At 45.9% G+C, this 25,737-nt stretch overlaps 1 protein-coding gene across 3 annotated transcripts in view; it reads left to right on the top strand.

The window, feature by feature from the left end:
* The window catches only part of SLC22A23 (solute carrier family 22 member 23), a gene marked incomplete at its 5' end in the record, with an annotated part of 183,974 nt that overhangs the window by 36,454 nt on the left and 121,783 nt on the right, over nucleotides 1–25,737 (top strand). For all 3 annotated transcript variants that reach the window (XM_081087271.1, XM_081087270.1, XM_081087269.1), the window contains 2 exons: nucleotides 5,732–5,835; nucleotides 10,557–10,711. In XM_081087271.1, the coding sequence (XP_080943397.1) occupies nucleotides 5,732–5,835; nucleotides 10,557–10,711 (259 nt within the window). The remainder of the gene's footprint in view (nucleotides 1–5,731; nucleotides 5,836–10,556; nucleotides 10,712–25,737) is intronic.

Raw genomic sequence — 25,737 nt, 5'->3', positions numbered from 1 at the left:
AGTAAGGAGCACTCACTCTTTAAAACGATGTCAAGCATATTGCCAATTGCCTTCCAGAAACACAGTGTTGAGTTTATATTCCAAACCTGGATTTGTACCTCTTTGTTTCTCCTGCATCTTTGGGAAATTAAAAAAAAAAAAGGAGTGTTTAGTTCTGATTTTCATTAGTAGAATTGAGGATTTGCCAAGTATTTTTTTTAGCCATTTTATATTTTGATTGAGTGCTTTACTTATTTCTAGTTGGAATATTAGTCTATATTATGTAAATACTTATTAAATATGAAGGATATTAACCCTTCGGATATTGTAAGGAAGGAAAAATCCCCTTTTTCTTCTGCCGTCCTAGGTTCTGTGGTTGGGACCCTGAAAATTAGACTGACGACAAACAGGTGAACAAGAGAAAGCCAGAGCTTATTCATAGGTGCACTTAGCATGTACAAACTTGGGCTTATGTAGCATCTTAATAAAAGTAAATCTGTAGAGAGTAATAAGACAAAGGAAAAGGGGTTTAGGCTTTTAGGGGCAGCAAACTTGGGAAGATAAATATATGAGGGAAACTAATGGAAAATAAGAGTCGTTTTAGTAAGATTATTTGCAGACCCATCTCAGGACTGACTCCATCATGTTGACCATAAAATTCCTCCAGAAGCCAGGATGCATGGCAGCCCTCACTTCTCAGAAGTGTCTGCTCTTAGTCAGATAAGCAAGCTTTGAGAAGGCTTCTTTCTGCATCTGTTGACTCTCATTTGCCTCCAGTTCACATCATCTTTATGCCATAGTGGCATCTTTTGGGCTGGTACGTTCTGATCCCCTACAATATATTTTACAAATTTGGGACTTTATAATTTTGCTTGTGGTATTTTTGATGCATGGATTTTAAAAATAATTAACGTGAATAATAATTAAGTAGTCACAGTTAAACTGTTATAAACTCTATCAGTATTGCCTTAGGTAGTTTTTTCACCTCAGTGTTTATCCTTAGGAATTCCAGCTCCACTTCAAAATTGAATAAGTAATGTTTCTTTCCAATGGTTTTTCTTTTCTAAAAAAAATATATTTTTATTGATTTCAGAGAGGAAAGAAGAAGGAGAGAAAGATAGAAACATCAATGATGAGAGAGAATCATTGATCAGCAGCTGCCTTCTGCATGCCCCTGACTGGGGGTCGAGCCCACAACCCGGGCATGTGTCCTGACCAGGAATCAAACCATGACCACCTGATTCGTAGGTTGATGCTCAACTACCGGGCTATATTCTTTTTCTTTTGTTCTCTGTTTTTACAATTTAGTTTACCATAGTATTCATAATGGCTGAAAATAAGGTTGTTTTTCTTATCTCCCATTTATTTTCCATCTTCATTAGAAATTTCATTAGTTTTCTTGATGAATATTTCTCTACTCTGGCAAGTCAAGCCATTAGATTATTGCTTTAAAAATCATAAATTTTATTTACTTTAGCGCATCCTTAAAAATACATGGGTAAAGAAAAATCTACCAGATTTTCTGTAACCTCTGCCTTTAAATTTTTTTTTAATGGAACATGTGCAACTAAATAGGAGAACACCTTTAGGGTTAATTTTCTCACTATGCAGTCAGTCTTGGCTCACAAGCCTCATGTGGCATCACCATAGACATCCCTGGTCTTCAAACAATGGCAAAGAAAGCAAGCCTATGATTATGAAATGGGGCTGAGACTTTAACGATTTTATGATCTTGTTAGAACTGTTGATGAAATGTTAACGTGCCTAATTAGAGGACTATTTTCATTGTTCTGCAGGGAATGGATTAGAGGAAGGCCGGAGTTAATGCATGGAGGCTCTGGTATTAGTTCAGGAAGGGAGGATGGTGACATCCAGTTCTGCAAACCCCATCCCAAGGAAATTTAATCAGGGAGTAGGATTCAATTTGTAGATAACAGACACCACACTAGGCATTGAAGGAGATAGGGATCGAACACAGGGAAATCGTACTCAGTACATGAAGGAGCAGCTGAAGGTGGGGCCTCTGGAAGGTCTCTTAGGACAGCTCCCTGGACTGGCCTGCCTGGGAAACTGAGTCACAGTCAGGAGGCTGGGGACCCGAGGGCCACGGTCATCCAAACCAAGTCCTCCTGCCAGATCTGAACAGCAGCATGGATGTCCCACTTATTCCTCGCTTCACATGCTTCCTAATTCAAGTCATCCCAAAAATTAGAACTAGGTTGTGCACTGAAAGTTATTTTGGGTCATGCAGCTGATTGGCAGAACCTACACCATATTTAAAACCTTAGCTGTAAGGGAGTCTGGAAGTGGTTGTTTGTTTGTGTTTAGCCTCCCAGCCCCACACCTGGAGAAAGGTGAGTGAACCCCCCTACCTTTCCCTTGAAGCAGGGTATCCTGGTGCAGGAGTGTGTGAAAGGGAGAGTCTCTGCAAGCGGTGACTGAGAGTTGGGGGGAGGGTAGGGATTGAGAAGAGAGAGGAGACGGGTAATGTCAGAGACCAAATTGGTTGCATTGAGTCCTGGTTTTGCATATTTTAGATGTTTTAATATCCCTTGGTCTTTGCTTAGTGAAATGATCAATTGCCATAGTGGAGCAAACAAATTTCGAGAGCAAGGTCATCTCAAAGCTTCCTCATACTTCTGAGATTCCTTTGAAGATAATATGTTTAAGTATATTTTCTTTTCTCCGTACATTTTTGTAAGTACAGAAGTAGAAGTCAAACAGGAGATGTTGTCTCAAAGGTGCCACCAGCCCTCCTTCCAGGCTGTGGAATGTGCCTGGGGTGGCCCTGCAGGCTTTAAGGGTGTTGTGATGGGCAGAGCCCCAGGCATGAGGAACCTCACCTTGGGGAACCTGCTGGGCCTGCAGTGAGTTTGCTTGTTGACTCAGATATGCCGCCTACTTCTTTGCCTGACTGAGGGGTTAATGCACCTATCACGTGCCTGGTCCTGGATTCCCGGCCCCTCTCCCAGACCTAGAGCAGGCGCCTGAGAACTGCTCTAGCAAGGCTTTCCCTAGCAGCTGTGTAAGTGCCTGTCTGTCTCAGCGTTTTCGTTTCCCACTTCAGTGCTGTCCATTGATTAAGGTGCATTGAGGAGGCCGGTGAACCTCTGATTTGGTAGCACCTAAATTGGGTCTTGGCTGCCCATGGCAGATCAGGTAGAGTTATTATTTAGGTGGCTGCGTTCACTGCAGTGTTGGCCATTTCCCCCACCTCCCTGGATGCTATTATAAAATCTCTGGCTTCCTGGCATCTAATATAAGCATGATGTGCTTCTTTGTATCTATCCCTTAACCTCAAGTAAACTCATCTGCTGGGTGGAGACCTGAGCCCGTGACTCTCTGCCACAGAGCCAGCAGCTGGTGCCCTCCCTCCTCAGCAGCCATTTGGGACCAGGTGTGCCCCTCTTCTGCCAAGAATGTGCCACGCGGAGGCACAGGCAGGTGTGGTGTGATTGGGAGATTATGATTACAGGTGTTGTAGCACCTCCCCTCCCAGGTTAGCCAGCTGTGCTGATAGGTGTAGCTCTTACTCTGGAAGTGGAAGACTTTGTGGGCAGGTTCCTGGGCTGGGCAGCGAGGAGAGAAACCAATTCACATGGCCTCAGTGTATACACCCAACTGGGAAGCAGACTCTATACACACTGGTAGGTAGGATGCTACAACCCACAGTGTAGGCAGAGCCTGCATTCCTGAAGGTGTTGATTATTAAAAATCTGTTTTCTCCTAGAAATAATATACACTGAATGTTGGTTCTCCAGATTTTCCATCAAAGGCCCACTTAACTCATAGTCTATTTTCACAATTCTGCATTTGCAGCACAAAACAGTAACCAGTGCACTGTGCAGATTCACCCAGGGTCCGGCTGCATGCTGCTCCTGAACCCAGCCAGGCCCGCAAAGCTGAGTCTTCGGCTTCAGAGTAGCAGGAAATGGCAGGGCAGGGCCGCTGGTGATCAGACCTGAGCAGGCGGCAGAATCACCTGGAGGGCTACCACTTACTTCACTCTGAAAGTTCTCACTCTGGGGTCCGGGTCCGGGGTGGGGCTCAGTAATTCGCATCTCTGTCGCATTCCCAGGTGGTGCTGATGCTGCTGGCCTCACCACCTTTGAGGACCACTAGGAGAGATGTGGGAGGAAGTTACCCACCTAAAGAAGTCCTGTATTTGAATTCCTAATGACGAGACTCTGTGTGCCCAGCGGTGCCCCACTCCCCAGTTATCCACTATCAACGAGGCTCTTGGTCCGCCTGTCAGTCTGGGCCCACCATTCCCTTTCTTCCTGAGCCTGGTGTTGACCATCGCTCTGGAAGCCGATAGGTAGAGGAGTTAGTCACTCTCCCAAGTTCTCGGGAGGGTCGGCCATGCCTTGGGGACATCAGTGAGCAAGTGTGTGTCCCAAAGAGTTCAGGTACCCGTGACAGGCGCCCGCCTTCCGGCTCTGCCTGGGCCAGGTGCCTTCCTCCGCAGAGTCTGATGCCGAAGTTCAGCTTTTCCCGAAGCCCCTTGAAGCCAAGACCCACAGCTGAGGACTCCTGGGGCCGCCATCAGGTTTTACAGAAATTGACCTGAGCTTACCATGCCCTTTAAGGACCCCCTACATTATACTCTGGGTCTCAAGACAGATAGACAAGGGGGAGATATTGAAGAAGGCAGAGCGAAGATCAGATCTCAGCCCAGCCTTCCACACGGCCCATGCCACCCCCAGGAATCCTGATTTTGCTTCCAGAACTCCCTCTGTTCTGATAGTCCCCACTGCCGTACCCATCCGGCACCTCTCCAGCTTCCTGCTTCACTCCCCCTCTCCACTGACCTGGGTGACTAATGCTTCCCAGAGCTGGAAGCTTTAGCCACCTCTTTCCACAAGACGGAGGGCGTCGGTGTCACTGCGGGGTGACACGGGTGGTGCCACCAGCAGAGACTCCCCATTTGCCCCTTGAGCCCCATGCAGATGGCTATGGATCCAGGGCTGTGTTCTCACAGGTGCTCCCCTGAGACACATGCCACTTCCAGGAAATAAACTTGGGCTTCTCTCCTGTGGCTGCAAAAGGAGAAAAGAAAAATGGGAGGATTATTTTGTTTGTTTATTAAATAATAACACATAGCTTCAAAAATAGTCTAAATGTTGCACTTACTGATTGATCAGCTTTCCCTCCAGGTGCAGCAGATAGCTTTAGAGTGGAATATGGGAAAACGGGATGTTTACCAGCAAAATAGTAGGAATGCTTAAAGTTGATATTCCAACACCTGCTATGAGCCCTCTTTATTTTTGACTACTTATGAAGTTTGTGAAGTTTGGGGGGATGAAAACACAAAAATTGCTTTTAATTTCCTCCTGTCATTATGATGCCTGGTGTAAAAAGTTGGCAAGGCCTTCTGCCTGCTGGGCCCTGTGACACTCACAGGTGCTGGCGGCCAGGAACGCGGCCTCCTCGGCTGCTCCCTGCCTTCGAGTGACCTGCCCCAGGTGCTGGGAACAGCAGGAACGCACGTGCCCAGGTTTCACGCGGGTACTTCCTACAGACCTTCATAACCTGCCTCAGACTGAAACGTTACACTGCCTGCTGTGGGCAAATTATATTTCTTGTTGTTGGATTTTCAAAAACACGGAGGGGCCTCCTAATGGTATACGTGACGTGGCGCTGTAAGTGGCGTCACGGCCGTCACCACAGCTCTGTGTTGCCCTTGTGATTGACTAGCACTGGCATCTGTGTGTACTTCTCTCTGATCTGTTTTTTATTTGCCCCTCTCTAGTGGGATCTTGTGTGTGATAATGCCTGGAAGGTCCATATCGCTAAGTTCTCCTTACTGGTTGGATTAATCTTTGGCTACCTAATAACTGGATGCATTGCTGACTGGTGAGTACCAACGTGCCCACACGTAAACCTTGGGAAGCCACTGCAAGACTTTGCAGGCTAAAGAGGAGCGGCCAGTGTTAGACGCTGGTGCTGCCCTTTCTCTGCCCCAGTGTTAGTGCCGGAACAGGAGCTGACGCCATCACCTGGAGAATTCAGAATGGAAAGAATTGACCAGTGCCCTTAACAGACCCTTGTGAAGTGAGAATTTAAATTCACTCTAATTTAAATTAAAGAATTTAAATTCTTTAGCTGCAAGAATCTAGCAAAACCAGCCAGCAGCCTGCAGCCCTCTCTCCTGCTGACAGTCAGTGTTTAGATAGGAAGAGATGGAGGAGTTCGGCTCCGGGCTTTCTGGGTTGAGCCCCGATGGCTTGGATGTAGAAGACGCATCAAAAAATGGGGAGAGGAGGACCTAGTGAACTTAACAGGTCGCACCTCAAAATGTCCCACAGGTTTTAGAGAGGGACAGCTCCTGAAGTTGGCTTGGCCAGCAGATGCCTCTGTGGGGTCCATGGGGAGCTGGGCCTGGAGAAGCGGCAGCATTTGGATAACAGATGGGCATCGCAGGCAGAGGCGGGGCAGTGACCAGGTGAGAATGAATATGCTTTACCCGGGTGGGTGAGGAGGTCTAAGGGGTGGAGCAGAGTGCCTGGTTCAGAATGACGTGATGAGGCTGGTGAGGAGGGTGGGGAGGTGGTATTAGAGATGGGAATGATAACAATAATAGCAACAGTGCTGGCAACCGAGAGGTCCTGACTGATGACTGTTGCTGGGCACGGTGCTAAGTATTTCCCCATGTGAAAATATTCCATCTTCACAGCACCCTGTTTGGAAGGTTCTGCTATCACCTCTGTCTGAGAGTGGGAAAACAGAAGCACAGACGTTGAAGTAAAATCCCCCAGTGCACTCAGCTTTCAAGTTGGAGAGGCAGGATGTGGGGCTAAGTCCCACGGCTCAGAGCCTGCCTCTTCTCAAGGGTGCTGGCACTGTATCTCAGGCCTCCTGCGGTCACAAGGGCAGCAGCGGCAGTGACATGTCTGAGTGGGGAGGCAGCTGCCCAGTGTTGACAGGGTTTCAAGTAATGGGACTGCTCAGGGAGAGAGGCATGGGCTAGCTGTTCCCCTCACCGTTCCTTTATCTATCAAGGAACTTTTGTGTGTGTGTGTGAATAAGGCCATCTTGGACCCAGTAACATAAGAACAACATAGAGCAAATCCCTTATGCCTGTGCCTCCCCCTGGAGCCCTTTGGGCGGGGTTAGCTGAGAAAGCTGGCTCAGCAGGAGCCGGGGCACAGAGCAGTGTGTGGAACCTTGAGGAGTTTTGATACCACTTTCAAGTTCTGGGCATTTCTTTCTAAAAGCTAGCATCTATTTGAGAGTTCCTGGCATTAACATGTGTGATTGCCTGTGTGTTCAGAATTTGCTTAATCGTGATTTGTAAATGTTTCTTAAGGACACATTCCCCGGGGACGGTAACAGAGAAGCTTTGAGTCTGGAAAGCTGTGCAAGGCCCCTGGGGGCTGGCAGGGTGGGGCAAGCACAGGGGCTTTTTTCTAACCAAATCTTGAGCTTAAAGGTGTTCAGAGTAAACTGGATGGATCTAAAAGATACTCCAGTGTTTCAACCACAAGGACTTTTATTTCCCAAATCGGCATTAAAATAGGTTAGGAAGATACACTAATATAATTCACATCACTTGTTTCTAAAGAAACGCAGACTGGACTTGGGTTCTAGTTTCCTTGTTCAGTCAATTTATAGGTAAAGCAGATATGGGCCTGTATTAATATCAGCCTGTAACGGGGTTTAAATTACTTCGGGGTGGTTTTGTGAATTCTTACTTTTTACGAGCACAGGCTGTTTGGCCTCCCTGATCACACACTAGGACTGGGGACAAAAAGCAGAAGAGTTTGGGTCCTCCTTCAGGAGTAAAAACCAGTGGATCTTGTAGACTCACTTCTCTGCAGTCCCTTTGTCGAGGCCCGGAGGTGGGTGGGGTGCCGTGGGTGATGGAGGGACAGGGAGGGCTCTGTGCTGTGGCTCTTTGAGCATTTGAGTGGGCCTCGGTTGCACTTGGAAACTTTGGTGTTTTCCACCCTTAGCTTTTATTTATGGCTCTGTGCTCCCTGTGAGCCTTGCTGAAAAGGAAACGGACACGTTTAGAGGGAACTACAGAGTCACAGCTGCTGGCCCAGTCACGGCATGTGAGGAAGTTGTCCGAGCTGGGGTGAGCTCTCTAAGACTGTAGTCAGCACATAAAATGTCAAGTGGTACACTTTGTCCTTTAAGAAGTTACCGTTCTCCCCACGTTTTATTTGGGGACACACATCACATGTTTTAGGATGTGCTAGTTTAGATGTTCGAGGAGACATTCCTGACCGTGGCGCTGCCAGATGACACCCCTCCCCCCACAGCTGGTTCTTTTGCTAGACATTCACATTTCTCACCCCAGGAGCCCTTACCCCTTGCCCTCTAGCTCCTGGCTCAGCCCTGGCAGAGCCCCTTTGCCAGGAAAGGTAGCATATTCACAGGCTCCAGTGTTTAGGGTGTGGACATCCTGGGGGGCCATTATTCTGCTCACCATGGAGCCTCGTTGATAAAGCCCTCTGTGTCTCTGCATTACAGATCTAGGGCTGTGGTTTTATCCCTCATCCCTCATGGGGTTCTGCCGGGGAAGGCAGTCCACACTAAAACTCCAGGGGTTCTGACTTACACTTGTTGACCATTTGTTGGATCACTTGCACTTACTTGACCACAAGCCCATTAGGTTGGCACTGACCGGCTGTTCCTAAGGAAACAGGAGGCTAGTTCGGACAAGGGTGGTCTTTCTCGTGACCATGTATGTAGTGTATAAGTGGTGGGCCTGGATAAAAGACCAAGGGCTCTGACTTTGAAGATCATATTTGCCCCACAGTTCCTAATAGTAATTTTATTCACTGACTTTAGCAATCATTTCAAAGGGAGAGATTTAAATAGTTTATACAAGTGAAAAAAAAAGATCGAGGATCTCTTCTAAAGTATCAGAACATTGTAATTGATCTCGTAGCTCGGCCTCATTTCACTAAACTGAAGGTAACTACGGGGAATGTTAGAAGCCTAAAAAATTCTGAATGAAATTGTGTCCTATAGCACCCCTCCCCCCAAGTTTTCTGGAAATCATATTCATCTCCTTCATAGAGCAAAGCCATGTGTTACTGAGCATTGCTGTTGCTTTAACAGCTTTATTGAGAGATAATTTACATTTTGCATATCATAAAGCTCACCCATTTTAAGTGCACAATCCAGTGAGTTTTCGTGTATTTACAGAATCATACAATCATCACCACACTAAAACATTTCCACCACCTTAAAAGGGAGTGTCATGCCCATCTACATTCATTCCTCATTCTCACCCCCAGCCCTAGGCAACCAGGAATCTACTCTGTTTCTATTTGCCTTTTCTGGGCATTCTACTTTTATGTAGATGCCTTGTTATAAGCACATATAGGCTAATTCAAGGCATTAGTTCAGGGGTGGGCAAGCTTTTTGACTCGAGGGCCACAATGGGTTCTTAAACTGGACTGGAGGGCCGGAACAAAAGCATGGATGGAGTGTTTGTGTGAACTAATATAAATTCAAAGTGAACATCATTACATAAAAGGGTACGGTCTTTTTTTTTTTTTTTTTTTTTTTAAATTTTATTCATTTCAAACGGGCCGGATCCGGGCCGCGGGCCGTAGTTTGCCCACGGCTGCATTAGTTACTCTTCAGGTGTTGGGGCTGCCAGGTTTGGTTTTCTTCCTTTGACAAATAGAATTTCTCTCCAGTTTCTTTGTGAGCTATTCTTCTAGTTCAAGCTTGGTTGGGTTATATTAATTTGTATGATTTTTTTTCTCCCTAGTAAATTGATGGAGGAAAACCTGGAAGGCTAGGAAGAGAGGGGTGAAGAACTAGTTATACCTTCCATTCCTATAGACCCCCTAACCGCCCTGTGGACCTCTCAGCCACTCTTTAGGAGCACATCACACCCTAGTAGTAGCCGATCTTGCCCGGCTCTATAATCTGCTAGTCTAGTTTTTTTCTGAAACACAGTGGCTTGGGCTCCTTCCACCCCTTGCTGCCCGGTGGGCTTCACTTTCAGGTTCACACCCATTATTTAAAGTTGAACTATCTTAGTTTAGTCTAAGTTTAGTTTAAAAATGACTTCTCATTATACAGTTGAAACACACCGGCAGCTGGCTTGGCCCCAGCTCTGGTAGGCTGTGTGAGGTCAGGCGCCTGACTAGTTACCAGCCCTGAGTAAGGAGATGAAGCTACTTCACTCAGTGTCTCTGTTGACTTTGGTGCCAGTTCCAAAGGTCAGTGATTTCTCAGGACATTTTATGATGGGTGTGTCAAGGTTTACATTTGGGGAGTTGTTATTGATTTTGTTACTCTTGCCTTGAATTATCCTCCTATATACTCAAAAATAGACTTACCAACGGGAATTGGGTTCCTGTTTCAGTTCTATTATGCAGTAGCTGTTTAATCTAGGCCCCCTTTTCTGCACAATGAGGCGGTCGAGCTACATTTCCCCCAGGTGCCTCTCTGTCCCTAGATATGCCACAGTGGGTCTGGACAGTAGGAAGACTTTTAGTCCAGTACTCATTCAGCATCTATTGAGCACCTACTGGATGCTGGGTTTTCAAGGCTGGCACCACGGTCCTGTGTAATGATGACTCCTAATGTTTCCTCTCTGTGCACAGGGTGGGCCGGCGGCCTGTGCTGCTCTGTTCCATCATCTTCATTCTGATCTTTGGCCTGACCGTGGCCCTGTCCGTGAATGTGACGATGTTCAGCACACTCAGGTTCTTCGAAGGATTCTGCCTGGCTGGAATAATCCTCACCTTGTATGCATTACGTAAGTAGGAGTCTTCCCAACCTGTCTTGAAGAAATTGGCCGAAGTGTTTATGGCACCTACGTGGTTCTGGGAAGGGGCTCTGTGCTGGTGGTTTGGGATGGCAATCTTTTGAAAGTGCAAACTTGAATGGCCTCAGCTGCTGTGAAGACGCTTTCCCAGGTAATGTCATCCAACACCCAGTCTATCCTGGTCTCTGGCGTGGGCTCAGGACACATCAAAGGACACGAGGGCTATGTAACTGCTTAGAGAAGCAGGGATCAGCCCACAGCTGGTGTGGAGGGGCTTTTGCTTTCTTCCAGAATTTTCTGTGTTAATGTTCTGCGCACTTTCAAGTACAGCACATCATTAGGCATCCCTGTGCTTGGTTCCAGAAAAACATACCCTCCACTGCTACCCTTTGTTCTGGGATCAGTGTTTTCATTGCCTCTGTAAGAGTTTTTCTTCCAGCCTTGGCTGGATAGCTCAGTGGGTTAGAGCATCGTCCCAATACACCATCAGGGCACATACAGGAAGCAACCAATAAATGCGTAAATAAGTGGAACAACCAATTAATGTCTCTCTCCCCATTTCTCTCTCTCTTTTTTTAAAAATAATTTTTCTTACTTTTTTTTCCCCCGTAAGGCTGTGCAGAGTCTGAATTATCCACATTCTCATGTGCCTGGATATGGCTTTAAGTGGTCTGGACTCAAATCCCGTGCATTGGTACTAGAAGAGTAAATGGCAGTATTTGTTAGTATTTACTCTTTTTAGGGTGAAGAAAATTTTTTCTGCATTAATTCCTCATGTTTGTTGGACATAGTAACTCTCCCATCTAATCTGGTTGTGTTTTACTTCTTTGAAGTTGGTGTTTTCTAGAATACAGCCACAAACCCCTACGAAGGAGGAAGGTTTTAGGCATGAATGTTTTTACTTATTTTCTAGTTTTTATGCTTTCTTTTCTGGTGAAAAGAACTGTTAGGAATAATGTAAAATTATTTATAATATGTTTTGTCTTTTTCTTTTCCTTTAACAACATGGGTAGGAGTCAGTTATAGATTAAGTAGCATTTTCCAGTGAGGTCAAATAAGAATAGTCCTATTTCTCTTAAGTGCGCTTATTAAAACTAGATAACACGCACTAACCGGTTTGGCTCAGTGGATAGAGCATCAGCTTGCGGACTGAAGGGTCCCAGGTTCGATTCCGGTCAAGGGCATGTATCTTGGTTGTGAGCACATCCTGAGTAGGGGGTGTTCAGGAGGCAGCTGGTCAATGTTTCTCTCTCATTGATGTTTCTAACTCTCTATCCCTCTCCCTTCCTCTCTCTAAAAAATCAATAAAATATATATTTTAAAAAAAAACAAAACTAGATAACACTTTCAGGTTACTTGAATTTTTGTCCCTCTATTATCTAGAACTAGAGGCCCGGTGCATGAAATTCGTGCACTGCCGGGGGGGGGGGGTGGTGATGGTCCCCTCAGCCCGGCCTGCACCCTCTCGCAGTCCAAGAACCCTTGGGGAATGTCCAAGTGATGGCTTAGGCCTATCTCTCCACCCCCCTGTCCCCCCGGCTGGGGAGCAGGCCTAAGCCATCATTCAGACATCCCTAGTGCTGCCACAGATAGTCAGTGCATGTCAGCTCCTGCCTTGAGTGTCTGCTCCCTGGTGATCAGTGCACATCATAGCGACCAGTAGTTCCACCGTTCAGTCGATTTGCATATTCGCCTTTTATTATATAGCATGGGATCGGGCCAAAACCGGCCTGCAGGATCGGGGTGAAACCGGCTCTCTGATATCCCCAGAGGGGTCCTGGATTTCAAGAGGGTGCAGGCCAGGCCAAAGGACCCCACCAGTGCATAATCTGGACCGGGGAGGGATATGGGAGGTTGGCCAGTGGGGGGAGGGACTACGGGAGGGCTCCAGAGCATGTCCAGCCCATCTCACTCAGCCCCGATAAGCCAGACCCCAGCAGCAAGCTAACCTACTGGTTGGAGTGTCTGCCCCCTAGTGTTCAGTGCACATTATAGTAACTGGTCGGCATGTCGACTGTCTGTCCCCTGGTGGTCAGTGCACATTATAGCGACTGGTCGGCCGGTTGACTGTCTGCCCCCTGGTGGTCAGTGCATGCCATAGTGACTGGTCAACCAGTCGACTGTCTGCCCCCTGGTGGTCAGTGCACATCATAGCGAGCGGTTGAGTGGCCTTAGCATATCATTAGCATATTATGCTTTGATTGATTGAACAGATGACTGGACACTTAGCATATTAGGCTTTTATTATATAGGATAGAAATATAATCTGTAACATAGTATTAGAGTCACAGAGAAGAAATGGACATAGAGAAAGGCTACAGGTATATTCTCTGAATCCACAGTCAGCAGTTTTGTCATCTCCCAACACTGAACTGTTTCCAGTCTATTTGCATTTATTTTGGAGCCCTTGCTTCTTAGGGAGTTCTTTAGGAATATATGTGTTCCAGATCAGTGGGTCACAGTCATGGCTGTTTGGAGGTTTTATTTCTTTGAACAGGTTGAGTATTGGGCTTAAAAGTTTCCCGGTAAAATTCCTGTGCTGTTCTCTGGCCCTGCCCACCCATTGGTCTGTGCAGAGGAGCAGCTTCCTCACCTTTTTTAAAAAAAATGTTCTTATTGATTTTTTTTTTAGAGAGAAAGGAAGGGAGAGGGATGGAGAGATAACAATGTCGACAAGAGAGAAACATCATTAATTGGCTGTCTCCTGCGTGCCCCCTACTGGGGATCCAACCTGCAACCCGAGCATGTGCCCTGTCCAGGAATCGAACCATGACCTTTTGGTTCCTGGGTTGACACTCAACCACTGAGCCACACCGGCCAGGCTCCCCACCCTTTTTTTGAGGAGACTCCAGGCCCTGCTCTCAGACACTCATTTGAGCTGCATCTGTGTAGGTTTGTGAGGCTTCTGGTTCTCCCAGGAATCTAGGCCTTCCTTGAAGATGGCCATTGAAGGGGACAGCTGTACATGTTGACAAACTAGAATAGCTGCGCTTCAGAAACTTTGCAGAGTGTAACCTCAGCCTACCACATGAGTATGTATCAGACTTGGAGAGACTATTAAGCACAGATGACATATCGGTTTTATCTTGCATGCCAACTGCTCATGATAGATTGAGATTGCTAGTGAGCCCAGGGAGCTCAGGGAGCTGGAGAGAACACCTTGATCCATTAGCCACGTATGCCTGGGAGAAGGAAGATGGGCGGGAAGGGCTGCCTTGACCTGACATTCACCTCTGCACAGATCCTCCCTGAACTAAGCCAGACCAGAAGAGCACTCCCCCTGAACTACATCGTTTCAGCCTCACCTAGAATCGTTTTACTGACTTGTGTTGTGATATCATGCCATTGGCTCTGTGAAAGTTGTTGCTATATTTACTGTAAAAATGAAGCTAAGGCTGTTTGTATTTTTTTCCAGGAGATTACATAGTAAACTCTTTACAGTAGGAAGTGCTCTTTCCTTTCGGAACCATACAAAGAATGTGCTTACCCTTGGAAATTGCTGTGCTTTTGTCTCACAGGCACAGAATCATCTGCAGGCATCTGCAAACTTTGTTTCTGTAAAAAGCCAGTTAGTAACTATTTTAGGCTTTGCAGGTCTCTGTTACAACCACTCAGCTCTGCTGTTATACCATGAATGCAGCCATAAATAACATGTAAGTGATGAGGTGTGGCTGCATTCCAATAAAACTTTATTTGCAGAATAAGTGGTGGGACAGATGTGACCAGCAGGCTCTACGATTCCAGCTACCGATGTAAGCGAGTCTCTCTGTCCTTTGACTGCTAGGAAGCTTAGAAAGCTCAGAGTCTGATCTCGCATGTGCGTGGGCCTGGTAGGCTGAGCTGTAAATCAAGCCTCTCTCCTAATTTCATCTAAACTTTTCTACTGTAATTTCTCCTTTGTCCCATTTCCTGTCTCTATAATATAAGTGTTATTTTATTATATGTATCTGTATAAGCAGTCTTAAATTATTTCTGAAATAAAGCAGGGAATAAATAGTTATTGTTTTCTTAGATTGGAATTACATATGAAACATCATGATAAATACCATTGCAATGAACAAAATTCCAAGCATCAACCAGTGGTCCACTGTCTGAGCTAATACAATACCTGGTATAGGAAAATTAAAATAAAGCAAAAGGACATAAATGATTAGTTGGAGTTTGCTGAGATAGTATTTAAGCAATATAAATAAGGGGCCAATGATGGCGAGATGGCAGGGGAGAATCAGAGAGAGGCCTTAAAGTTGTGATGGGCAGGCAGGATTGGGGAAGGATGTGGTGCTCGCTGGCCTGGGGCAGCCCGTCTCTCTGTCAATCCTAGATCAGGACACTGATGGTGACGAGAAGTTAGGAGACAAGCTCCCAGTCAATAGGGCAGATGACTGAATTTCCAGATCTGTGTGCTTGCTAGCATTTTATACACGAGTAATCCATGGGCTTAGTTAATGTTTAAGAATTTGTTTTGCTTAAAGGAAATTATTGATAATCTCTGTCACAGTGTTGAAGTATTTCTTGACTCTAAAGAGAAGTTTTAAACTTTCGGGCATTGATTGTTTGGAAAATACATTTTTAATGGTCCAGACTTTTTCTACTCCTTCACCATGTGGTTTTCATCTCAGTAGGTGTGCTGGAAAGGCCTGCACTTCCTCAGAGAGAACTGGATGTCTTTCCTTTTTTCAGTCTTGCAGGTGCTTGGCAATGTTCGCAGGGAAAGTAATGATTTTTGCAGATTCCCGTTTCTTGTGTAGCCTGTGGTGTGGGTGGACTCTGAGTTTTAAGAAATGCTGCTGACTTAGGAAAGTTTCTGCTTTATATGCAAGGCTGCTTGAGGATTTCTCATGCTTTGGAATTTTTCTAAGGTACATTCCAGTTAAATACTCTCTCCTTTAGACTTTTGTTTCCTTCAAGTCAACATAGGAGCATGTGGTTGCTGGCTAGGACATAAAGCAGAGATTATTGGCATCTTCCCCAGGAGCCGCTACATGGAAGCAGAGTGCACACTGGCGAGAGCCAGAGAGAACAAGGGAACTGAGGGTGTGTGCAGGCCTGCAGTCTGTTTCCTGCCTGCCTCTGCGGCCACCCGGAGACTCTGAAATAACTAACTGTACGTGGGCTACATCAGTAGCTTAATTGTACCCCTTTGCCTCTGAGCAACAACAACAGAAAAGGGTAGAAAATCTTAGCTGGCCAAGGGGCAGGGAACTACAGATCCAGGAAAGAGGAACTAATCACCTGATGGTTTATGAAAATAAAAGTCTTACCAAAGACTAAAGAGAGAGGCATGTTTCAGTCGAGTCAGACATGGTTTGTGGCGGTGTGAATTCTTTTTCCAGCTCAGACCAAAACATTATGCACAGGGTAACACAGAATTGTTTAAGATGTGTCTTTCAACAGAGGCCAGTGGGAGATTATTGCTTTTTAATCTGATTTGATGCTGGATATAATAAGTCCTATGGGAGAAAAATGTTCTTTGAAACATGAATACTTTGTTTTTCTTCTCATTCGATCTATGTCTTCCCCTTCTCTACCATTAAACTACCCGCCCCCCACCCCCCATTTGAAATAATGAGCACTGCTTTTTGTTGCCAGAGACTGTACCCAGTTACTGTGGGCAAGTGAACTTTATTTATTTATTTATTTATTTATTGCCTAATAACAATAATAGTTTTCTTGAGAACTTTTCTTAAAGCTTCATATTCCCCTAATAACCCTCCTTATACCCAGATAGCTTTGTATATAATCAAGGAGTGACCATAAATTTCACAGGTGACTAAGTTACTGATTACTTTACAAAATTAGAAGCCAAGTCTTAACTGGTAAACAGACTCAGAAAACTCTCCAGTTTGCCTTGGGCGGGGCGATGTTCTCTTTCTCACATTGCACACATAGCCTTAGACTCTCACTGAAACGGCTGAGTAATATCTGATGTGCTGGGGTGAGGTGACTTTTTCCTCCTCACTGTTGCATCTATTTCTATAATGTGATGTTTTTCTGAACTAATATTCCTTGGAACATATTTTATTCTACAGGGTTGTTAAGCATCATAGCTGTGCTGTACATTTTTAAAAACCACCTGAACCAGACAGCTCTGTGTAGCAAGTTACTGGACTGTGGAATGAATAAAGTGAAGACTGCTGAGCTGTAGAATTAGTAGAATGGAGATTGCCACTGTCCAATAGGCATGACTTCAACGGTCTTGTGCTTCACTTCCTCTGGGGAGGGAAGATTTCACGAATGCATGCTTGGTTATGGTCATCTATAGCTCTCTCTCTCTGCGCCCCACCCCTTTCCCCCCAACTTCAGATACCTGGGCCTTCCTAATGGCAGCAATAATCCCGTTCTTCTGGTGGGACCAACTCTACTGATGGTTTTTCCACCAAGGAAGTGAGCCACAATTTCCAAACACCTTTGACAAATTATTGTATATATTTTTAAAGAGCTTCAGAGGAATTTCAGTTGTATCCAGGTTCAGGCTGGGAAATCAGAGCGATTGAGGTTTCACCCATGTTTGTATTCACTGGAAACACCCTGCTAACCCTGCAGGCAAGCTGTGAAAAGCAAAGGAGTAAATGCATCAGCAAAAGTCCAGAAGCCCTTGTCCTCCAGCACCCCGTCTTCCTCTGCCACACCCCTGGGGAGTCACAGCGCCTGGTGAAACCGCAGTGTTGAGTGACCACAGCTCCTGGTTGGGAGTTTAATCCCTAGGCAGGGACACGTGGCAGCTGGTCAAGGCAGGGCTGGTCACCCTCTGAGACTAAGGGCTGAGTCATCCAGCAGGTAACCAAACAGGCCACCGAGGACTAATGTTTCTGAAAGTTGTACCAGCCCTTCAAATAAAAATTATTGAACCTCTCTCTGTTCCTACTGAATATTAGCCAACCTTGGATTTATAGCAAGACTTTTCTTTGAGGGGAAAAAAATGAACTGCCTGTATGTCTTTAAGGGCTTGTAAGGATGTATCACCTTATTTGCATGTTAACAGTGGAGAGTCGAGGGCAGAGGAAGAGTAAGTGGCTCTGTGCCATCGTTGGGACCCATACACCCACTTTTCTTTTGTCCAGAAGTTAGGGCAAGGGAATGTATAAGTAAGCTGCTAAGTGCACATTTCTTTGGGTGTTTTGAATTCATTGAAGATAGTCCTATCTCAAAATCAGAAGGAAAAACAGTAAATATGTAGATATCTGGCATTTTAAAATTAGAGTATTTGGTGGAGGATGTTATTAAAGCTGTGTGTGTCCCTAAGGACTAAGTTCCCCCAAACTGGTGTGTGAGTGCTTCATTTGAAACGAAGCTGTTCCTCACACTATCAGGGGAAGCGGACAGATTGGAAATCAGGAGATCCGAGCTATAGTGTAGGCTCCATCATGGACCGACTCTGTGTCTGACGAATTGCTTTATCTCTAAGCCTCTGCCTCCCACTCTGTAAAGTTGGGGCACGGGTTTTCAAATTTTGTACTATGGGGTCCCTTCCCTGAGCCATTTGTGGGGAGAAATGGGTAGAAAACAAAAACAAATGGATTCTATATGACCCTGTTTAATACTGCTGTAAAAATAACTAACAACAAAACCAAATGGACAACCTTTGTCTCCTTGTACCTTCCAGTTTTAGAATTCTGTGGCTTTTGAATTCTAAGCTCAACCAGTAAGCCTCCTTCAGTATTTAAGATTTCGTAGCTCTTGGAAGGGGGGCACAAAACCAGGGGTGCTTGCTCCCCAGTGATGTCCTTCTCACACACACATTAGAGTTATCGGACTTCCATCTTTGCTTTCTGTGAGGCTGCTGCACTGTGTCTACCAGGGTCATCTGGCAAGAGATGGAGTGATAGGGGAGGATTAATGGTTAACAGCCTCCCTTTCCCCATGGTTCTAGACCTCTTGTCAACAACTCCCTTCCCAACCCATCTGGCTCGCTCAAGTCTCCTTTCTTACCATACTTTTGCTGGGTAGACTCACAGGTCTATTCCAGGAATACTATTGCACTCTACAGAATTTTCTGTTCTCACCTAGAAAAACAGGATGAGACATAAAGCTAAAAGCTGTGCTGCTTAGAACAGGGGGTTGAGGAGAAGTAAGAGAGCAATATTGGACTGATTTTATTTTGTTTTATTTTTTCACTCTTGATACAAAATAAAAGAGAGAGGAAATAAATCAGTCACCTGAAACCAAGTAAGGATACCAGGCTTCTTCAAAACGTATATGGGGGGAAGTAAAATCATTATTGGTTTGCCAAGTCTTATGTTACATGTTAGCAAAAAACATGATCTGGGCTGAGAGGACAGAGAGAAGCATAACTCAGATGATGCAGAGCCATACTATCACTCATGTAGTTAGCCACTGTGTTACTCTGTGTCATGCCAGATAAACTCTACTGCAGATAGTTTATTTTGTTTATTGGTGACTCTTGTGGAAATACAAGACTTCTTTCTCCCTCACTCATTTGCTTGGCAAACATTTGAGGGCTTACTGGGTGCCAGGGGAACGACAATTGGTTACCTTGAGTACTTACTGGGCATTGCCAGATGCCTTGCACACATAGACACCCACTTTCCTGCCTCCAGGACACTCAGGTTAGTGAGTAAAGATGCAGGCACAGGCCCTGGTTAGAGAAAGAGTGTTGGAAAGTGACCTCTGAGTCATGAGTTTTGTAGGAAAGTAGGTGTTTGCTATTTGCAGTGGGTGCTCAGAGGCCAAAGGAGCCCAGTGTGTTTTGGGTGCTGTGGATGGTTAGAGACTGACGGAACCTGGTGCATTCTGGGTACTGTGGTGATTAGGAGCCGGTGGAATAGCTGAAATCACCTAGAGAAGAAACTGAGTGGAGATAGGAGATCCAGTTGAGGGAGAGGGGAGGGAATAGCCTGACTGGTCAGTGGAAAGTACGAATAGGCTGATAACCAGGCAGCTAAGGAGGGTGCCTGTTGAGAGAGTCACATGATGCAAGACAAGGATTGAGAAATGTCCATGGGATGTAGCAACCATTGCCTAGTAGGTCAGAGGTAACTGGAGCAAACACAGCTTTAATTCAGTTTAGTGATTAATGTAATCTAAATTATTTCAAGCAAAGGTTTTAGTTCATGTATTCCCCAGAAGAGTACTGTCTTGTTATTATATCAAATGTTTTAGAAAGAAAATACATTTTTTATTGTGATAAAATAAAATTTACCATTTCTACAACTTTTAAGTGTACGGTTCAATGGCTTAAATACATTCACTTTTTTGTGCAAGAAAATCATGTTTTTAACCATGGTCAATGTTCATCATAATTGGGTAGAAAAAATTGAATTGGAAGCCAAATCAGTAATGACTTTTTTTCCCCAAGTCACCTGAAACTAAGTTAGCATGGCTCAGTAACTGGAAATTTGGATGACTACAGCTGCGTTAGAGATGCCTGTTTGTTCTCCACATGATGTCAAGGGAACAGCAATTGGGTGCCAGGGGAACAACGCTGAAGGCAGGCCATGTGAGCCCATGTGCACAATCACAGTCAGCCACTGACCAGATCCGGGGAAGGATCCTAGTGCTGGACACAAGCCAAGCCCCACCATTCGCGCACTGTGATCTTGGATAAGGTATTTAATGCTAAACCACTTTTCTCACTGATGAACGATTGTGCGCAGGGTCGAGAGCGTGAATGTCATCGCCATCAGTAAACCGTGAATATCTAGAGAAATGGTGGGTAAGTGTGTTTGTGGGCTGCTTCTGTGCAGCCCGGGCTGGGCTAACCCTTCCCCTGGCAGCCGGCCCTCTCAGGTGAGGGCCTCTCTGTGGTCGCAGCAAGCTTGGAAAACATCACTGAAGAGGAACTCTGAATTGGGGCTGTCTACTAGCTTATGGTCACATTGGAGAACCACTGTGGTGGGTGGGGGTGGGGGGCGGGCATGAGGCTAAGAGCTTGCTTCATGATCAACACTCTAGTGGCCAGCTTGATAAAGTACCCCTCCCTTAACATCCGTTCAGAGCTCCATGGACTGCACTTTAAAAGTCCGAACCATGTCAGGGCCAGGAAAAGGTAATAGACCAATGGAAAAACTCTCTGGACAAATCATACACAGGAACCTTGGCCCTCATGGACAGCAACACCCGAGTATTCATCACACCCAGAACACTCCGTTAATCTCTGAGAAAAGATACTGAAGAAATAGAACACTGGTAGCCATTGTCAAGATTTATCTTACACATGTTCACAAAAGCTCTCCCTTTGCCTTCCCTGTATTACCAATTCTGCTTTGGAAAACATGCCTCTACACATTTTCTCTGTATTTTTAAACATGAATTCACGCAGCCTGCTTGGTGTCCCCCCCCTGCAGCTGCTGACCTGCTCTATCCTCTCGGTGGTTGTCTTCTGCTGTGAATCTTCGTTTGCCTTCCTTCATGTCAGAAGGATGGCAGTTTATGGGTGATATGATCTGTGTGCTTCCAGGATAGGTACCTGTGTGAGAAGTGTTGCTTTGAAATAGCACAGGGTTTGTTCTCTGTTGTGTTTCCAAATGAGTCTCCTTGAGCCGTGGTCGGCAAACTGTGGCTTGCGAGCCACATGTGGCTCTTTGGCCCCTTGAGTGTGGCTCTTCCACAAAATACCACCTGCGGGCGCGCACGTACGGTGTGATTGAAACTTCGTGGCCTATGCGCAGAAGTCAGTTTTCGGCCTGGGCGAGTCTATTTTGAAGAAGTACTGTTGATATTTGGCTCTGCTGACTAATGAGTTTGCCGACCACTGTAGAGGAAAAACTGTTCAGGGACCACCTTCCAATTGCTGGTCCAAGAACATGTGAGACCTACAAATATTGTTGCCTGGTTTCGATGACCCTGCTGGAGAAGCCCTTCTGTGTGAACAAGCCCTCCCCATCCAGATCGGCCTTTAGGGTCCATGTGCCCGAGGCTGAGCAGTGATGCCCTGTTAGGCTCTTTCTGGGTTGTGTGGACCCACCCATCTCTTCTCTCTGTAGTCAACCCCATGGCTGGCAGGCAGACTCTCCCTTTACCATGTTTGCAGCTCCCATTGACCGAGACCCTGGGTGCCTTTCTGGTGATAGTCTGTGAAGTTGGACTCACAGACCCTCTGGGTGTCTTTAAACCTGTGACCTCTCCCCTGATAGAAGCCAGCCTAGGGAGTCCGAGGAGCCAGGAAAGGGTTACACTGGGTCGGGATGCTCTGCTGTTTGCTCGGCATTCCCCGTGACCAAGTAGGACAGCTCATAGGCCCAGGAGTGGCGCCCCCTCTGAGCCTTCTGCATAGAACACAGAGACCTGAAAATCCTAAGTCTCTGATTGAGGGCTCTGCATTCCCTTTGTTTCCCACTCTGGGTCTTTGATGGTTCTCGTAGGAAAGAGTGCCTGTGTCCAGCCTGAGTTTGTTCTGCCCACTCTTAAGAAAGCTGAAAGGTGCTGCATCCCTTCACCCGGTGCTTTTGGGAAGCACCTCTGCTTGATATTTGTTGGGGGTCAGGTCTGGGCAAGGGCTCAGAACTCCCTCCAGACCACGGTCAGGGGAGGAACTAAAGACCAGTTCCTTCTAGCCTAGCTCCCCAGCCATATCAGTCTTACAGAGGAGAGAAATTTTGCTAGTTCCAGTGTGACTTGAGATTCATGACTGTTTCTTCCCTGGCATCTATTTAATTTGTCAAACTGGCATTGCTGTGTAAGGCCCTGGGCTCAACATGCAGAGGCTACAAGGGGCTCCTGAGATGAAGGAGAACATGGGGGCAGATATAACTTATCCTTGTTGATACATATTCTTGGCTTCTTTGTGTTTGGGTGGGAGCATGTGACTGTTCTTCCTTACTATATGGGAGGTGCTTGCTGGGAGGCCCCGGCCCTTCATCCCTAATCATTTTCTCTGTATTTAGTTGGCCTTAGTGTAGTGCCTGAAGTGTGATTTTGTCTGCTTTCCCATATATCACTTCCATGCATGCATAGATAGATAGATAGATAGATAGATAGATAGATAGATAGAAAGAAAGAAAGAAAGAAAGAAAGAAAGAAAGAAAGAAAGAAAGATAGGTGGGTAGACTCAATTCTTTCCTGTTAGAAAGAATAAGACAGTCTGATGTGCAGCATTAGGCAGAGAATAGCCGAGGTGAGCCTTGCGCTGAGACCTCCCTTCCTGTGCCCTCTAGCACATGCATGGTATGAACATGTAAGGAGTAAAATGCAGAGACTGAAGAGGTCATGATGATAGTTGTTTGATAACAGTAATAGCTAGTTATTGAGCATTTTCTAAGTTCAGGTACTGGGCTAGGTTATTTATTCACACACACATATTTTAAAACTTTTGTATTGACTATATACAGCGGATTCTACTAATAGCCTCATTTTACAGATAAGGAAACTGAGACCCCTAATCTCTGGACTGTATCTACTTCACTATCAGGGCCTTTACGCAAGAGCTAACATTTATTAGACTTTTACAGTATACTTTGATGCTGTGCCGAGTACAATATAGGTATTTCATTCAATCCACCCCAGATTCCTATGATCTGGGTACTATTATTGTCCCCATTTCACAATGGAAACCTGAGTGTAGGTGAAGTAACTCGCCCAGGTCACATACCAAGAGCTAGAGGAGACGGAGCTGGACCACAGGTCTCTCTGGCTCTAGGGCTCATGCTTCTTAACTGCTGAGTTGGTCCAAACAGCCCTCTTCTCCTTTGACTTAAAGATGTTGCTATAATATTATTTAAATATATGCAAACATCCCATAAGGAGTTTGTATTAGTTCTTTAAGTCTAAGACCAAATGTTAACAGTATCCAATTTCAAAACGAATACAGTGCAGATTAATGGTGGTCCGTGGATGTGATGGATGGTGGTTGTCTCCTGGAATGGAGTCACCCGTGCTGGTTAAATAGCGGAAGGTGTAGCTTCACATTCAGTTTCACATTTTATCCGTTTTGGCATTTGGACTTGAAAAATTCCAGCGCATACAATGCCTCGTTTCACAGATTTTGCTGTCTAAAGTGGCGTTAACAGTTTGAAGGCTTTGCCAGCATGGAATACTCAACCTCCATATTTTCCCACTGCTCATGAGCACGCTTCCATCACTCACGTTGATGGGTGCCCCCTGACAGCTCTCCTAACCTCCCCGCTTCTCCTAAAGAGAAAGCTTGATTTGTGGCATTATTAAAAGATTAATTAAATAGGTATTTAATCCACTAATGGCTGGAAATGAGACGAGGAACCTACATTATTGCTTGTTTCCTAGTGCTCTTCTGCTAGTGAGCTGGTCTTACAGAATCCACAGACACACGCTCCTGCACTCAGCCTGCCTGACACAGGCTCAGTCACTGTACAGTGTGGTACCTCAGTTCTCCTGCTTCTTTATTCAAACCACCATTAAGTTCATTTGTGTGGCCTTTCACAGTGACCTTTCGTCTTTGCAAGTACAAATCCAGATGTGGCGTGGACTCAGAAATCTAGGTTATAGCGGCTGATCCAGACCACCCAAGTTACACTTACATTAATGGAGACTAAGATTTTCATTGACCTGAGAAGATAAAGTTTGAAAATTCTCATGGACTGCCAAGAATGCATCCACAGATGCAGCCTTCCCAGCCTGCTTCAGGAACCAGCATTCCAGGGTCTAGCCCCCTGGTGACCCACTGTCCCTGTCCTCATTCCTGCCACTGCACCACTGGGTGGGTGACTGGGCGTATGCCTGCTCCCTGTTCCCCTGTCCCTTCCATGATTCAGCTTCCACTTGGCCTCTGGCCTTGTACTCCAACACCCTGAGGGCGAGGTACCTTCCTAACAGCCCCTCTTCCCAAGGAGCTCAGCCTGCCTGGTGTGACCTCTGCCCAGGGAGTCACCACACAGAGGCTGTGCAGAGATGCAGCAGAGAAGGGGCTGGGAAGCTCCCCCAGGGCTCAGGCCACAGAGGGACATGGGCGCCAGATGACATGTTTGGAGTGGAGAGCTATCGCTGGCTTTTTGAGAGAGAAAGTTTGGAGGAGATAACTGTGTGTTGTGCCCTTCTTGTCCTCTGGGCTGCCACGAAGCAGTAATAGTTTGTGCCATTAAACAAACTTGAACCAGTAGTTTCCTCTTTGATGAAGAAGGCACCCCTGAAAAAAGTTAAGTGGAGAACTAGACTTCCATATCTGTATTTCCCATAAATGGAATGCACCCAGATCACTCCGCTTCTGGGCGGTTTTATCACTGAAAGGATGGTCTTCTTCGCAGCCATCGTTCAGTTTCCTCGTTTCACGTGGGCTTCTTGCGTCTGATGCAACACCGCAGACCCACCACGTAGAAGGGTTGTTGTCAGAAGTTTCATGTGAGCTTGGAGCTGTCCGGAGAATCGGGTTACTCTAGGAGACATGAGTCTTGTTCTTCCAAAGGATTTAATTGAATTACAGAATGTGCCACGCTGGAGTCCTGGGACCTCACAGTGCCCAAACCCTGTTTTCCCTTTGTAATCATTACCCCAAAACACAGTGGTGTTCTCTGACCTGTGGCTGGATCGGATTTTCCATTTCCTTTATGGGGTCACCGTAGGTTCTTATTTCATGTTCTCTTCGGGAAATAATTGCTCTTTTGCTGTTTTTCTAAGCTCTCCTTTTTGGCATGTTTGCTGTGTACCTTGTGACAGTGGAAGCGAATGTTTGCACAGTTGGCTTTTCGTTCCATCACTGCTGCTCTGGCGTCTGCGGGGAGGAGGGGGGAGAGTGTGCAGACCGAGGGCTCTGCTGCCTTCAGCAGGCTAGAAGATATCCCTTTGATTCCCATCACCCACCCCCTCTCGTTTTTTAAATATTTTTTATTGATTTCACAGAGGAAGGGAGAGGGAGAGAGGATATACAAACATCAATGATGCCCTGACCGGTTTGTCTCAGTGGATAGAGCATCAGCCTACGGACTGAAAGGTCCCAGGTTCGATTCCGGCCAAGGGCATGTACCTTGGTCGCGGGCACATCCCCAGTAGGAGGTGTGCAAGAGGCAGCTCATTGATGTTTCTCTCTCATCGATGTTTCTAACTCTCTATCCCTCTCTCTTTCTCTCTGTGAAAAATCAATAAAATATATT

Source organism: Myotis nattereri (assembly GCF_964212035.1).
Source record: "Myotis nattereri genome assembly, chromosome: 3".
In the NCBI taxonomy this organism is placed as follows: domain Eukaryota; kingdom Metazoa; phylum Chordata; class Mammalia; order Chiroptera; family Vespertilionidae; genus Myotis; species Myotis nattereri.
The sequence above is the reverse complement of the archived record's forward strand: the minus strand, read 5'-3'. Positions and strand labels throughout refer to the sequence as shown.